The sequence below is a fragment of the Lagopus leucura genome, unplaced genomic scaffold (assembly GCF_019238085.1).
Source record: "Lagopus leucura isolate 7727_CA_CO unplaced genomic scaffold, USGS_WTPT01 Super-Scaffold_100009, whole genome shotgun sequence".
Lineage (NCBI taxonomy): Eukaryota > Metazoa > Chordata > Aves > Galliformes > Phasianidae > Lagopus > Lagopus leucura.
The window spans coordinates 18,826,668-18,838,844 of record NW_024962266.1 but is presented as its reverse complement, the minus strand read 5'-3'; the positions used below and the strand labels follow the sequence as shown (position 1 = coordinate 18,838,844).

General features: G+C 48.0%; 2 protein-coding genes across 2 annotated transcripts; one reads left to right on the top strand and one right to left on the bottom strand.

Annotated features, from left to right (window-relative positions):
* The first annotated feature begins 17 nt into the window (after nt 1-17).
* EBNA1BP2 (EBNA1 binding protein 2) lies at nt 18-4,698 on the top strand. The gene is made up of 9 exons (XM_042873355.1): nt 18-114; nt 204-287; nt 1,463-1,629; nt 2,173-2,296; nt 2,925-3,014; nt 3,227-3,302; nt 3,557-3,647; nt 3,966-4,128; nt 4,422-4,698. Exons 1-9 carry the CDS (start codon nt 46-48, stop codon nt 4,470-4,472), a joined length of 915 nt encoding a protein of 304 aa, XP_042729289.1. The 5' UTR covers nt 18-45; the 3' UTR covers nt 4,473-4,698.
* Nucleotides 4,699-10,421: 5,723 nt separating this feature from the next.
* On the bottom strand, nt 10,422-12,090 carry FAM183A (family with sequence similarity 183 member A). Its single transcript, XM_042873356.1, has 4 exons — nt 11,958-12,090; nt 11,775-11,834; nt 11,525-11,628; nt 10,422-10,620 (listed from the first exon to the last, which is right to left on the bottom strand). The coding sequence occupies exons 1-4, from the start codon at nt 12,088-12,090 to the stop codon at nt 10,525-10,527; spliced, it is 393 nt and encodes a 130-aa protein (XP_042729290.1). The 3' UTR covers nt 10,422-10,524.
* Between the last annotated feature and the right edge of the window lie 87 nt (nt 12,091-12,177).

Below are 12,177 nucleotides of genomic sequence, written 5' to 3'. Positions count from 1 at the left end.
GCGCGCGTGCGCGTGCCCGGAAGTGGCGGCGGCAGAAGCGGCGGCATGGAGCGGCGCGGCTCCGAGTCCGACTCGTTCTCGGATTCCGAGGACTCCTCGCTCTCCGACTCGGAGGTGAGCCCGTTGCTACGGCCGGCAGCGGGACCGCGGCCCGAAGCCGCCTTGGGGCGCGGCGGCCCGGTCTGAGCGCGTTCTCTTCGCAGCTCCAAGAGGCCTTCGCGAAGGGCGAGCTGAAGCCGGGGCTCAACGTGGTGCTGGAGGGGCGGCCGAAGCGGTCTAACGATGTGGTGAGGGGCTGGCGCCGGGCCGGGGGGTGGTGGGGGCAGAACCGCTGGGGTGTTCGGGAGCGGGGATGGAGGGGCGTTGCGGCCTAGAAGGTTGGGTCAGGCCGCGGGGGGAACTGCTGCGCGTGGAGGCGGGCGAGGAGCTGCGCGGAGATGTTCGGGCTTCTGTGCACGGGAGCTCAGCAAAGCCGAGGTTTGAACCTTGCGGGGAATAACCACGTGTATCGACGCAGGTTGGGGGCTGAGCTGCTGGAAGGGAGCTCTGTGGAGCGCCCTGGTGGATAACAGGTTGGCTGTGAGCCAGCGCTGTGCCCCATTGGCTCAGAAGGTCAGTGGTGTTCTGGAGTACGGTAAAAAGAGCCCACCTCTCTCCTCTGCCTCGGTGAGGCCGTAACTGCAATACTGTGTCCGGTTCTGGGCTCATCAGTTTGAGACAGAGAGGAAACCGCTGGAGAGAGCCCAGCAGAGGGTCACAGAGATGATGATGGGCCTGGAGCATCTTTTTTAGGAGGAAGGGCCTGGGACTGTTCAGTTTGGATAGACTGAGAGAAGATCTCATTAATGCTTATAAGTATCTAAAAGTGAATCAAGTAGATGAGACTGAAAGGTGAGAAGGGCCCTGTAAGTGACAGTAAAAAGGCAAAAAGGCTTCACAGTGATGGAGAATAAGGGGGGTAAAGGGGGATAGTTAGAGATAGTTTATAGAAATAAGAATGTAGAGCTTGTTAGAAAAATAAGAGATGGCAGACACGTCAAGGCCAGGCTCTTTTTAGTGATGCCTAATGACAGGGCAAGGCTTATTCTTTATGTTGTAGGTGCCAGAGCACTGCAGCAGGCTGCCCATAGAAACTATGGAGTCTGCTGCTCTGGAGACAACCTGCCTGAACACTTTCCTATGCAACCTGCTCTAGGGAGCCTGCTTTAGTGAGGAGTTGGACTGGATGATCTCCAGAGCTCCCTTCCAGCCTTCTGTGATTGACCCTGTGTACTGACCAGGGGCCTTCTTCAAGCAGAACATTGATGTTTATGCTTTCCAGACTGAATTGCTGTGATAATTTGGGGAATAACCGAACAGCTTCAGAGGAATAGCCTATTTTGTGACCTGGATATTCACTTTTGCCAAACTTGAAGTGCTGTTTTTGTGTCTCATTTCTCAGAGCTGTGCTTCCCTTTCATAGGACGGTTTGAAGCAGTGCCTGTCCGATTTCAAGCAGCAACTAGCTTGGGTGGAAAGGCTGGATGTGACATTGGATCCGATTGCAAATACTGTGGAATCTGTCTCACACAGTGATTCTAACAAAGATGCTGTTGATCCTGAGAATGATTTCCAGAGAGAAATGAGTTTGTAAGTGTAAAAAGAGATTGTTCATAGGTTCTCTACATGCTGCTGCATGCCTGGTGTCTGGTTTCATATGAGTGCTGTGATCTATCACTGGCATTGCTCTTGGCCCATCTTATATTACATTTGACGGTTCCAAATGTTTTGCAAAATAGCTACAGATAAGTGCTAATATATTTAAGCTGTTTTGTGACAGGAAGTAATTTCTCCCCTTGCAGCAAACTTCCATCCATTGCTGAGAAGTGTCTTTAGGAAGTCTCTGAATTGCAACCTTATGACTCTGACAGCAGATGGCTTTATGTGTGTGGACGCGTAGTTCTTGTTGCTGTGTGTTTTACGTGATGTATAAAACCTTAGCAGAAGGATACCAACATTAATACTGTGCTGGCACAAATTGCTTTAGGAATGTTCTAGAGTATGAATGATGATATAGTACTAGATTGCGTTTTCTTAGATCCTGGTATCTTCTGCCTTACGTGAAGAGCCTGTGTCAGTGCTGTGAGCTGCCTGGTGCCCTGTCACAGAGCTGCTCTTGTGCTGTCTCCCCAGTTACCGGCAGGCACAGGCAGCAGTGCTGGAGGCCCTACCGAGGCTGCGTAAGCTCCGTGTTCCTACTAGAAGGCCAGATGATTACTTTGCAGAGATGGCCAAGTCAGACCAGCAGATGCAGAAGGTATGTGCCGTGAGCAGTAGCTTTCATTCCTGTGCTGTGTGTTGGTTTTAGCCTGTGTTAGCTATGAACTGTGTGGTCCTTAATAGTTGCCATCATCTCTTTGACAAAGGCCTGCAACAACATTTGTGTTTGAATCCTTTGCAGTTGGGAATTTTTTCCTGTACAGGTATTTCTGTGCAGTGTGGAGACTTCCACAACAGGCTGGAAGTGCAAAGTAGAAGAGTGGTTTACATTGTAAAAGTGGTTTACATTGCGTCCCACGTATAATTAATATTGAAAATTGAGATTTCTTCATACATGTAACGGTGGTTGGGAAGTTGGTGGTGTTTATTATTTGCCATAAAACTTGCAGTGAATGGAGGCATTTATGTGATCCTTTTTTTTTTTTTTTTTTTTTTTCCTTAATTTATATTTGGTGTATTCTAGCTCTCAGTGGTTTTCAGTTGTGGGTGTTGAGTTAAACTGTAGCCATGATGATAGAGAAATGATCTGATTGAGACAGATATTCTTTTTGCATTTGGTGATATTGTTTACATAATTACTGATTTCAGAGCTGCACAGACGTCTTAAAGTTCTCACACTTTCCTTTGCATTACTCATTAATTTTTTTTTCTTTTCCCCTAAAAAGATTCGGCAGAAGCTTAAGAGCAAGCAGGAAGCAATGGAGAAGTCTGAGAAAGCGAAACAGCTCCGTGCCATGAGAAAATATGGCAAGAAGGTGAGGAGGAGCTACAAAAAGGGACCTGTCTGTGACAAGAATCTAGAGCCTAACTAAGCTTAGAAAATGGGATTGCTGGAGGCAGGATAAAGTGGAATCTCTCTGGTCTTTTGTCTAGCTGCCTTAAAGAGACAGCGGTGGGATACCAGGGCCTAGAGAAGGTATGGAGCACCAGAAAAAAACCAACGCTAACATTTTGCCTCTCTTCTCAGGTACAAACAGAGATTCTACAGAGAAGGCAAAAGGAGAAAAAAAAGATGTTAAATGCAGTCAAGAAGTATCAGAAAGGTAAAGTTAAATTGTCTAAGAGACCAAATGTACAATGGGAATAGTGATGTGTCAGGAGTGTAAGGCACTGTGATATGTGATGTCATCTCTACTGCTGAGCAATAAAGCTTGAAAGGCTGCTGCTACACAGAACCATACACTTGTGGCAGAGAAAATCTTGGTCTTCAGTGAGGGTGATTTGTTGTTGTTATTTGGGCTGAATACTTGGTTTCTGTGGTGGTAACTGAGCAACAGTTTTGTCCTTGCTCTTGCAGGTCTCTCTGACAAGCTGGATTTTCTGGATGAAGAACAGACTTCATCTCAGGGGAATAAAAAAGGCGGTGCAAATCAACAAATGAAGAAAGGGTGAGATTAGAAAAGAGATATTTAAAGGCAGAATCTCTGATTTACTTTTTTTTTTCCCAAGTTTTGTAGGAGTTTTGTATGACAAGGAAGCTGTGTAAATTACTATTTGTGAAAAATAAGTCCTGAGCAACTTTGTATCCCTAGAGAGGAGAACTGTGGCCTATTGAAGTACAGCCTGGAATGTGCTGATTTCTTCTTTGATCAGAGGGGAAACTTTTATGAGAATTGATGGGAGTCTGTCTGCTGATATTTATTTCCTTCTTGAGGGCTTCCTGAGGAAAGGTGCATAAGTGGTGATGCAGCAGAGTTGTTTTTCAGACCAAATGCCAAAAGACGATACAAGAATCAGAAGTTTGGTTTTGGCGGAAAGAAAAAGGGTTCGAAGTGGAACACAAAGGACAGTTTTAATGATGTATCCAGCTTCAGGACAAAAGTGGCTCACAACAAAGGCCCAGGAAAAGGAGGAAAGAAAGCTCTCAATGTAAGTAAAATGTTGAGTGCGAGTGATTGCCGTTGGCTGGAAAGCCCTCCCTGGTCTGGGAGGGACACCTGAGTATGTGATGAGTGCCTCCAGCATCTGGAATTAATTTTATCATGGATAGGGCTGGGGGCACTGGTTTGGGGTTTGAAAAGGGAAATAAGTGGGGGACTTAACAAGTACTGTATGTTGCCACATTTCTCAAAAACTCCTTCTCCAGAGGTACTGATGCTACAGAGCTATATTAAATTCTGAGAACATGAAATTAAAGACTGGAGTTTATTCTCTCTTTGCAGAAGAGACCTGGGAAGAGAGCACGGCAGAAAATGAAGAGCCGAGCAGGCTAGAGAACTGTGCTCCGCAGGGGGGCTCCTGTGTCTTTGCACGTTGGAAGGTGTTTCTGCTGTCTTCAAGCAGTTAACTGTGGAGCAGCCCGAATGCTTCCACGTGGCAAGAAGCAAATCAGTGGAAATTAGTGCCTTATCACTAATTTGTTCCTGTTGTCCGTTTTGATGAAGAGTTGTTTGCTACTTAAATGTTCGGTGTGTGAACTTATTAAATAATTTACACAGAGCTCCTGTGTCTGTTTTGAATTTAGTTGTGTTATGAACAGTGGCTGAGATCTGCCCCGTTTCCCTTTCCTGTGACAGCTTTTTCCACAGCTGTTGTTGATACGTATTAGAGGACATGGAATTCTGAGTCATGTTGCTGATATCACAATAATGTGGAGAGCATTGCTGAAGGCTGGCTTGCAGGAAAGGGTCATGTTGACACAACCCAGCTGATAAGACTGAAATAACTAGGCATAAACGCGAGCCTGCTGACCTGTCATCATCAAGGACAGTGTGCCCTTGCAGGTTTATGAGGAACCAACACGAAGCAATAACAGGATGCAGAACCGGGGGTGCTGGCTGCAGGAATGCTGCTGCTGTTGAATCGGCTACCCGTGCGCCGACCAATCAGGAGCTCGCCTTTTGCAATATGTATTAGCCTCATTATACGCTGTAATAAATAACGGTGCCTTCTGATTAAAGGGTGAGAAAGTTTGATCAAGCCCTTGGTCGTGTTTTTTCTCCCGCCGTTTCCGACAAATGGTGACCCCGACGTGATCACTGCTGGCAGGATCATCGGAACACCACGGTCGACGGCGTCTTGGTTCGGGTCCTTCCTGCAGCGGGGACGGCGAAAGCACTGCTATCCAGGGAAGGAGTGCCGCGCCCTAGGTGACCTCATCGGAGAGCCTAGCCGATACGAGCTGCTGGACCCTGTGAGGCTGCAACTGGCAAAAGGTTAGAATGGATAGGGAAGCAGCTTATATGCTCTTTACATGCTTCTTAGAGAAGCGAGGGTTAAAAGATATAGATTTAAAAAAGGATCTCCCTGGGCTCTTGCTAAAACTCTTGCTGTATGGACAGGAGAAAGGGTTTTTTGTAAACCCTCATACTGTTCATGAATTATCTGAGTGGAGGAGGCTTGGGGACCACCTATGGGAAGCCACCCTGGACGGGGATAAGGTAGCCAAGAAATTAGTTAGATTGTGGCGGCCGGTACATAACGCGCTCCTGCAGAGCCGAGCTGAGATAAAAGCCGTGCAAGAAATTGTGTCAGCACACCAGTGAAATGAGAAGTATGAGTGGCCGCTGCCCATTCCCCCAGATGTTAATGTTATTACTATTCCTCCTCCTGGCTCCGGCGGAGCTCATGCTATCGGCCCTTCAGCTCCCCCTACAGGAGCAGGGCCGCTTTCCCAGCCAGATCTCAGGGAGCCAGTACAGTCGGCAGAGCCTATTCCGGGAGCGGGGGGTGAGCTGACTGAGGCTCTTGCAAAACAGCGTAGAGAGGCATGGGCAAATTTGGCGCGCCAATGCGTGCAGGAGGGGGATGCTGATGCGGCGAATGCTGTGCAAGATTTGGCATTCCCTGTAGTGTATACGCCATTACCGGCTGGGGGAATGCAGGCAACGATTCAAAATCTTGATTGGAAACTTTTGTCTCAACTCAGGGCTACAGCTAGTCAGTATGGCATAACAGGGGAGCCAACGAAACAGATGTTGGATTTCATTTGGGGGTCCCAAGTACTATTGCCCACAGACATTAGGGGCATAGCCAGGTTGATATTAACCCAACATCAACAACTGCTATTTAACGCGCACTGGCATGATGCAGCCCAAAGAAGTGTGCTGGTTCAGCGCCAGCCAGGAGATCCTCTTTTCCAGATTACCCTGGATGAGATCCTGGGTTTAGGCAATTTTCTCAGAATCGAGGCTCAGGTGCTGTTAGGACCTGACAAATTACGTGAGTCTATGAATTGTGCAAGGTCTGCCCTGAGTCGTATTAGGGCACCTGGGGGTATCCCCACTTACATGGGCATTCAGCAGAAAAGGGATGAGGCTTTTGGATCATTTATTGACAGGGTAGTTGCAGTTATTGATGCTGCGGGGGTGCCTGACTATATGAAGGACACCATGTTAAAGCAATGTGCTCTGCAGAATTGCAATTCTGCCACTAAATCTATTCTGAATAATCTTAGCAGTGGGTGGACCATTGAGGAAGCTTTAGAAAAAATGGCAAATATACCCTCTGGACCACAGGCTTTCTTAGTCAAGGCTTTAAAAGAGCTAGGCGAAGGTATGAAAGCACAGGCTCAAGCCTGTCAGAGTCAGGTACTGGCTGCACTTGCGCCCTTACAAGGTCCCGGCTCTAGCGCTCTAGTAGGTCAAGGCCCCTGCCGTCTGAGATGTTACCGGTGCGGAAACATGGGTCGTGTCTGAAGGGAGTGTAAAACCCCTAAAGTGTGGTGTGACACCTGTAAGACTGGCTCGCACGCAACTAAAGCCTGCCGTTCGGGAAACTCCCAGACCAGCGCGAGAAGGGACCGCCGCGCAAGGACACAAATTGCGACCACCTCTGTTCAACCGGAACTACAGGACCAGTCCTACAACCTGCAACATGGGGAAGCCTCGGCCTGGACCTGGCAGCCGCAATAACTGTCACGCTATCTTCAGACCAGCCCACCCGCATCTCCACCGGGGTCAAGGGCCCACTTGTTATTGGAGGCCAACCTATGGGAGGACTGATATTGGGAAGATCCTCTGCGTCTATGTTGGGGTTATTTATCATACCAGGTGTGATTGATGCAGATTACCAAGGAGAGGTTTATGTGATGGCATACACGCCTTGGCCTCCAATTACGGTTCAACAGGGTCAACGTTTCGCTCAAATCGTTCCCCTCCAGCAGCAAACGGTTGGAATCACCCCTCGAGAGATTCGACCAAGAGGCAGCGGCGGCTTTGGCTCCTCCGATAAGTTGGTCTTGCTTTCAGTGGGACTAGGCCAGCGACCCAAGCAGCACATTACCATGCTATACAAAGAGGAAAAGATCTCTCTCTCGGCGCTACTAGATACAGGCGCCGACTCTAGCATCATTAGCTCATCTGCTTATCCCGAGCACTGGCCACACTACGAAGCCTCAGGCACAGTTACCGGTGTGGGAGGCATGATAATTGCTCGACAGACACCCCTACTGACTGTTAATATCGATGACTATAGCCTCTCACTGAAGATGTCAATTCTACCACTCCCACTTGGTGTAGCCTGTCTGCTAGGAAGAAACGTTCTCTCCCAGCTGGGGTTTCGACTAACAAATGACAAGAAGGGTTTTTAGTGGGGGCCAGTGCTTTGGTTTTCCTGATCCAAATAAGATGGTTAGAGGACTCTCCGATTTGGGTTAAGCAATGGCCCCTGAAAAGGGAAAACCTAATCCAGGCACACAAGTTAGTTCAGGAACAGCTAGAACTTGGCCATTTAAGACTGTCTACCAGGCCATGGAACACCCCCATCTTCGTCATAAAAAAGAAATCGGGAAAGTTCAGACTGTTACATGATCTCAGAGCAGTTAATGATCAAATGGAAGGGATGGGGCCGCTACAATCTGGTCTCCCGAATCCTAGTATGATACCCCGTAACTGGGACCTCCTCATTATTGATCTGAAAGACTGTTTTTTCACTATTAACCTACACGAAAAGGACATTAAACGCTTTGCTTTCACATTACCTTCGATCAATCATGCATCTCCAGATGACCGGTTTGAGTGGACAGTGTTGCCCCAAGGAATGAAGAATAGCCCAACACTCTGCCAGTTATTTGTAGCACATGCCTTACGGACCTTACGAGCAGCCTGGCCAGAAACAGTGATTTATCACTACATGGACGATATTTTGTTTGCTCGCCCTGAGGGTTTTAAGGATAAGGATGTAGACATCATTCGATCTCATCTATCATTGGCAGGACTCGTCATTGCGGATGAGAAAATTCAACGCTCATCTCTATGGAAGTACTTGGGTCTAATTATCTCTCAGACTGATATTACTCCACAGAAATTGAGTATTAAAGCGGAACTGAAAACCTTGAATGACGCACAGCAGTTCCTCGGGGACCTACAGTGGCTACGCCCCATTGTGGGCATACCAAATGAACTCCTTGCTAGTCTCCGACCTTTACTCTGTGGGACTGACCCATCACAACCCGTCAGCCTTGATGAAGAACAGCATGCTGCCATCCAAACGATTTCGGCACGCATTGCAGATCACTGTATTTCCCGATGCGATTTGGACCTACCCTTTCATCTGGTCGTTTGGATGGGCCCTCAATTCCCCATAGCGGGACTATGTCAAAAGAAAAAGGGGGAGAGGATATGGGTAGTCGAATGGATCTGCCCGAAATTATGGCAATCAAAAACATTGCTTCAGAAAATAGAATGTATAGCGCAGCTAATCAGGAAGGGTAGAGAGAGGGCTCTTCAAATAACAGGAACAGAACCCAGTGTCATTCAGATACCCATGAAAGCAGAAACACTGCATTGGTACCTTCGAAACTCAACAATACTACAGGAAGTGCTACTAGGCAGTAGCAGCACAGTGCTAACCGATAACTTAGAAGCCTCCCCTTTAAATTGGCTCAGTAAATGGCAGTGGGTGGGGGCACCCCTGTGCTCTAAACAGCCTCTCCCAAAAGCAACAACGGTTTACACCGACGCCGGCCGGAAATCGCATTCTGCAGTGGCGGTATGGAAGCTCAGTGACCAATGGCATCAGCACTTGATGCTAGGAGATCAGCAGGACTCTCTGCAGACCTTAGAGCTCCTAGCAGTGGCTCCCTCTAGGTTCCGGCCCGATGGATCCGACCGGACCTTCGGAAAAATCATGACTCCGTTTCTAAGGACGGTGCTGACGTCCCTGCTAGTGACAAGCGCACGGAAGCTCTGGATGCCTCCGCAGCCTAAGCAGAATGTCTGGGTAACAATCGCTAATCAGACGGGCCAGGAGGTTATGTGCCTTGCTATGTCTTCTCCAAGTAACCCATTTTCTACGTGTTTGGTCGGAATACCCTTAGAATCTTTGCCTTGTCCCCCATCAGCCCTCCCCTGTAATAGCACAGACCCACGATCGTACGCTGATGGGTGGGATTCATTTATACCGTATTTCCCACCCGCCGATTTGGAGCCTGAGGAGCTAGAATTATTAGGGTCTATACGGGCCGACTGGTGTATCTTTTTTAATTGGAGCAGTATTGCAACAGCCAGCCCCGTCAACCATTCTGTGGTCGTCAACTCCTCTCTCTCTGCTTATCGAAATGCATCTGCCTGGTGCAACTATACTAGTCCTAACATATCAAGATTGTCAAACTCACCCATCCAGCTTCCGCCGGGGATATTCTTGATTTGTGGCGACCGAGCGTGGCCTAGTGTACCATCCAGATTGAGGGGTGGGCCTTGTACCTTAGGTCGATTGTCACTGTTGGCCCCCACTACGTCAATGGTATTACAACACCGTCAGCTTAGAAGGCACAAGCGTATGGCTCATGCCTTCACTAAAGAATGCGACCCAAACGCTGACTTTTGGAATTTTGAACAGAGGTTCTTTTCTTCTCTGTTAACTCCTGGGGTAGCCAGTGCCAAAGCTCTATCTACCCTTAACAAACTAGGCTGCTGGCTTGCTAAGCAAACTAATGCTACATCACTTGCCATTAGTAATCTTTTATTAGGAGCTCGCCTTTTGCAATATGTATTAGCCTCATTATACGCTGTAATAAATAACAGTGCCTTCTGATTAAAGGGTGAGAAAGTTTGATCAAGCCCTTGGTCGTGTTTTTTCTCCCGCCGTTTCCGACACAATAAGAAGACAAATGCAGCAGTCTTACAAACAGTTTTATTTCTGTAAGGCTGCAAATCGGGACAGACAAGGATTCTATCCTCACTTTTTTTTTTTTTTTTTTTTTTTTTTTTTTCAATCTTCTCTTGCCAAAAATCCATACTCACCTACTAACAACCCTGGTCTAACGCATTAGATGGCACTAGCTACTTCATTCTATGTTGTGTGGCTCTGCTGCTGCAGCTTCTACTACTTCTTCAGGTGCCCCGTGGCAGCCATTTGTTCAGTGATCTCAGTTCTCCGGCGTGGGAAGAAGAGTCTGCGATCAGTGCGGTCCGTGTCAATCTGGAAAGCAATTACTATAAACTGGAGAAGCACGTGCTTTTCCTAGAATTGGTTGTAGTCCCTTTTGAAAAGAGGGATGTGCTATACTGTTCACAGTTACATTGCACGAGAACCTGGTGAAAAGGGAGAACTCAATTTTGGAAGCAGCTTTAGGAGTCTTTACTGTAAACTCACTTCCCTTCACTTGTATTGTATCTTTCCTGCCAGGCTAATCCTACTGACATTATCTAAGCCCTCCTGGGCTATCTGTCATGAGTAACTACTTTACTCGGAGTAATATGAAAATCTGCAGAAGATTCTTACTTATTTTAGTTCTTTGTAACTGGCCAAAATTAATGAACCCCTCATTTGCCTTTCTGGAAATGCTAATCTACAAACTCAGTTACTGTCACAGCTCTTTGTGTCACAGATATGAATGATGTCACCTTGTTAGTAAGATTATCCATCCTGCTTATTCACGTTTCTCCAAATGAACCTTCAGTTGGTATATTCTGTCTCAGATATGCTGAACTGATTATCAACTTAGTTCTGCTTTCAATTTGTTTGAAAGATGTAGCAGACTTTTTTTGCAGTGCTTGTCTGTGTCACTTGGCATTGTTCACTGTAGCTCAATGCTGAATGCTTAATGAGCAGCCCTGACCCCCAGCTTGGCATTTAGCTGATCAAACTGTCCTTGTTGTCATCCTTGCAGATATTTTGTATGCAAGTTCTGCAGAGCAAGACTATTGCTTCTACATGGACAAGGCTTCACCAGGGGGAAGAGTCCTCTTAGATCTTAACTTGATAAGCTTGCTGCCTGTGAACATTGGAGCCATTCCTGTTTTCTGTATTTGCCACAGATTATTTTCTTGCACCAATACCTTTCTGGGCACTGGGCTCAGCCTGAGTCACACACCGTACTCACCAGAGGCATTGTGTTCCAGCCTATTTCCTGGCTCTCTGTTTGTGGCTCTGAATATTTCTTCGTTGGCTCCAGTGCTGCTTGATGAATAATATTCAGAAACTTGGCTGTGGGTTAAGAGACACGAATATAAATGAAACATGACAAAACTCGAAGGTCCTGGGGCCACGCGTCAGGATGGGACAACACCATCCATCCCCAACGCTGGCAGTCGGAGGGCGAGGGTCATTTTCTCGTGCTTATCGCCACTCACCATCCGCAGGCTCCTCGATGTTGTCGTGCCAAGACATGGGCTTCTGAGTGACCGTGTGAACTGGAAGAGAAGCGATGCGGGCGAAGGGCTTCAGCGTGCGTTTACATCAACCCGGCTACCGGTTCTTGATTAGTGCCCGCCCCAGCCTCGTTCTTCCCCCTTCCCCAGGAGGCGGCCGCTCACCGCGCCTCAACGGGTTGATGCTGTGCTCGGTGTGCAGCCGCTGGCAGCGCAGCTCCTTGCGCACGCGCTCGCACAGCAGCCGGTTCAGGTGCACGGCGTCCGGCGGCTCCTTTTCCCCGCCGCGAGCGGCCATGGCGCCGCACCGCGTCCCGCTGCCCGGCAACGCGTCACGTGGCGCCGCCCGGCGCTCCTGATTGAGCGGGCTAGCCGCACGCCCGCT

Excerpts from the sequence above, each read along its gene's own strand:
- EBNA1BP2 (XM_042873355.1), top strand. The coding sequence starts at position 46 with ATGGAGCGGCGCGGCTCCGAGTCCGACTCGTTCTCGGATTCCGAGGAC. Across the intron at positions 3,015-3,226 it reads TGAGAAAATATGGCAAGAAG|GTACAAACAGAGATTCTACA; the intron begins GTGAGGAGGAGC and ends CTCTCTTCTCAG. Across the intron at positions 3,303-3,556 it reads AGTCAAGAAGTATCAGAAAG|GTCTCTCTGACAAGCTGGAT; the intron begins GTAAAGTTAAAT and ends TTGCTCTTGCAG.
- FAM183A (XM_042873356.1), bottom strand. The coding sequence starts at position 12,090 with ATGGCCGCTCGCGGCGGGGAAAAGGAGCCGCCGGACGCCGTGCACCTG. Across the intron at positions 11,629-11,774 it reads CATCGAGGAGCCTGCGGATG|CCAAGTTTCTGAATATTATT; the intron begins GTGAGTGGCGAT and ends CTTAACCCACAG. Across the intron at positions 10,621-11,524 it reads GCTGGAACACAATGCCTCTG|ATTGACACGGACCGCACTGA; the intron begins GTGAGTACGGTG and ends ATTGCTTTCCAG.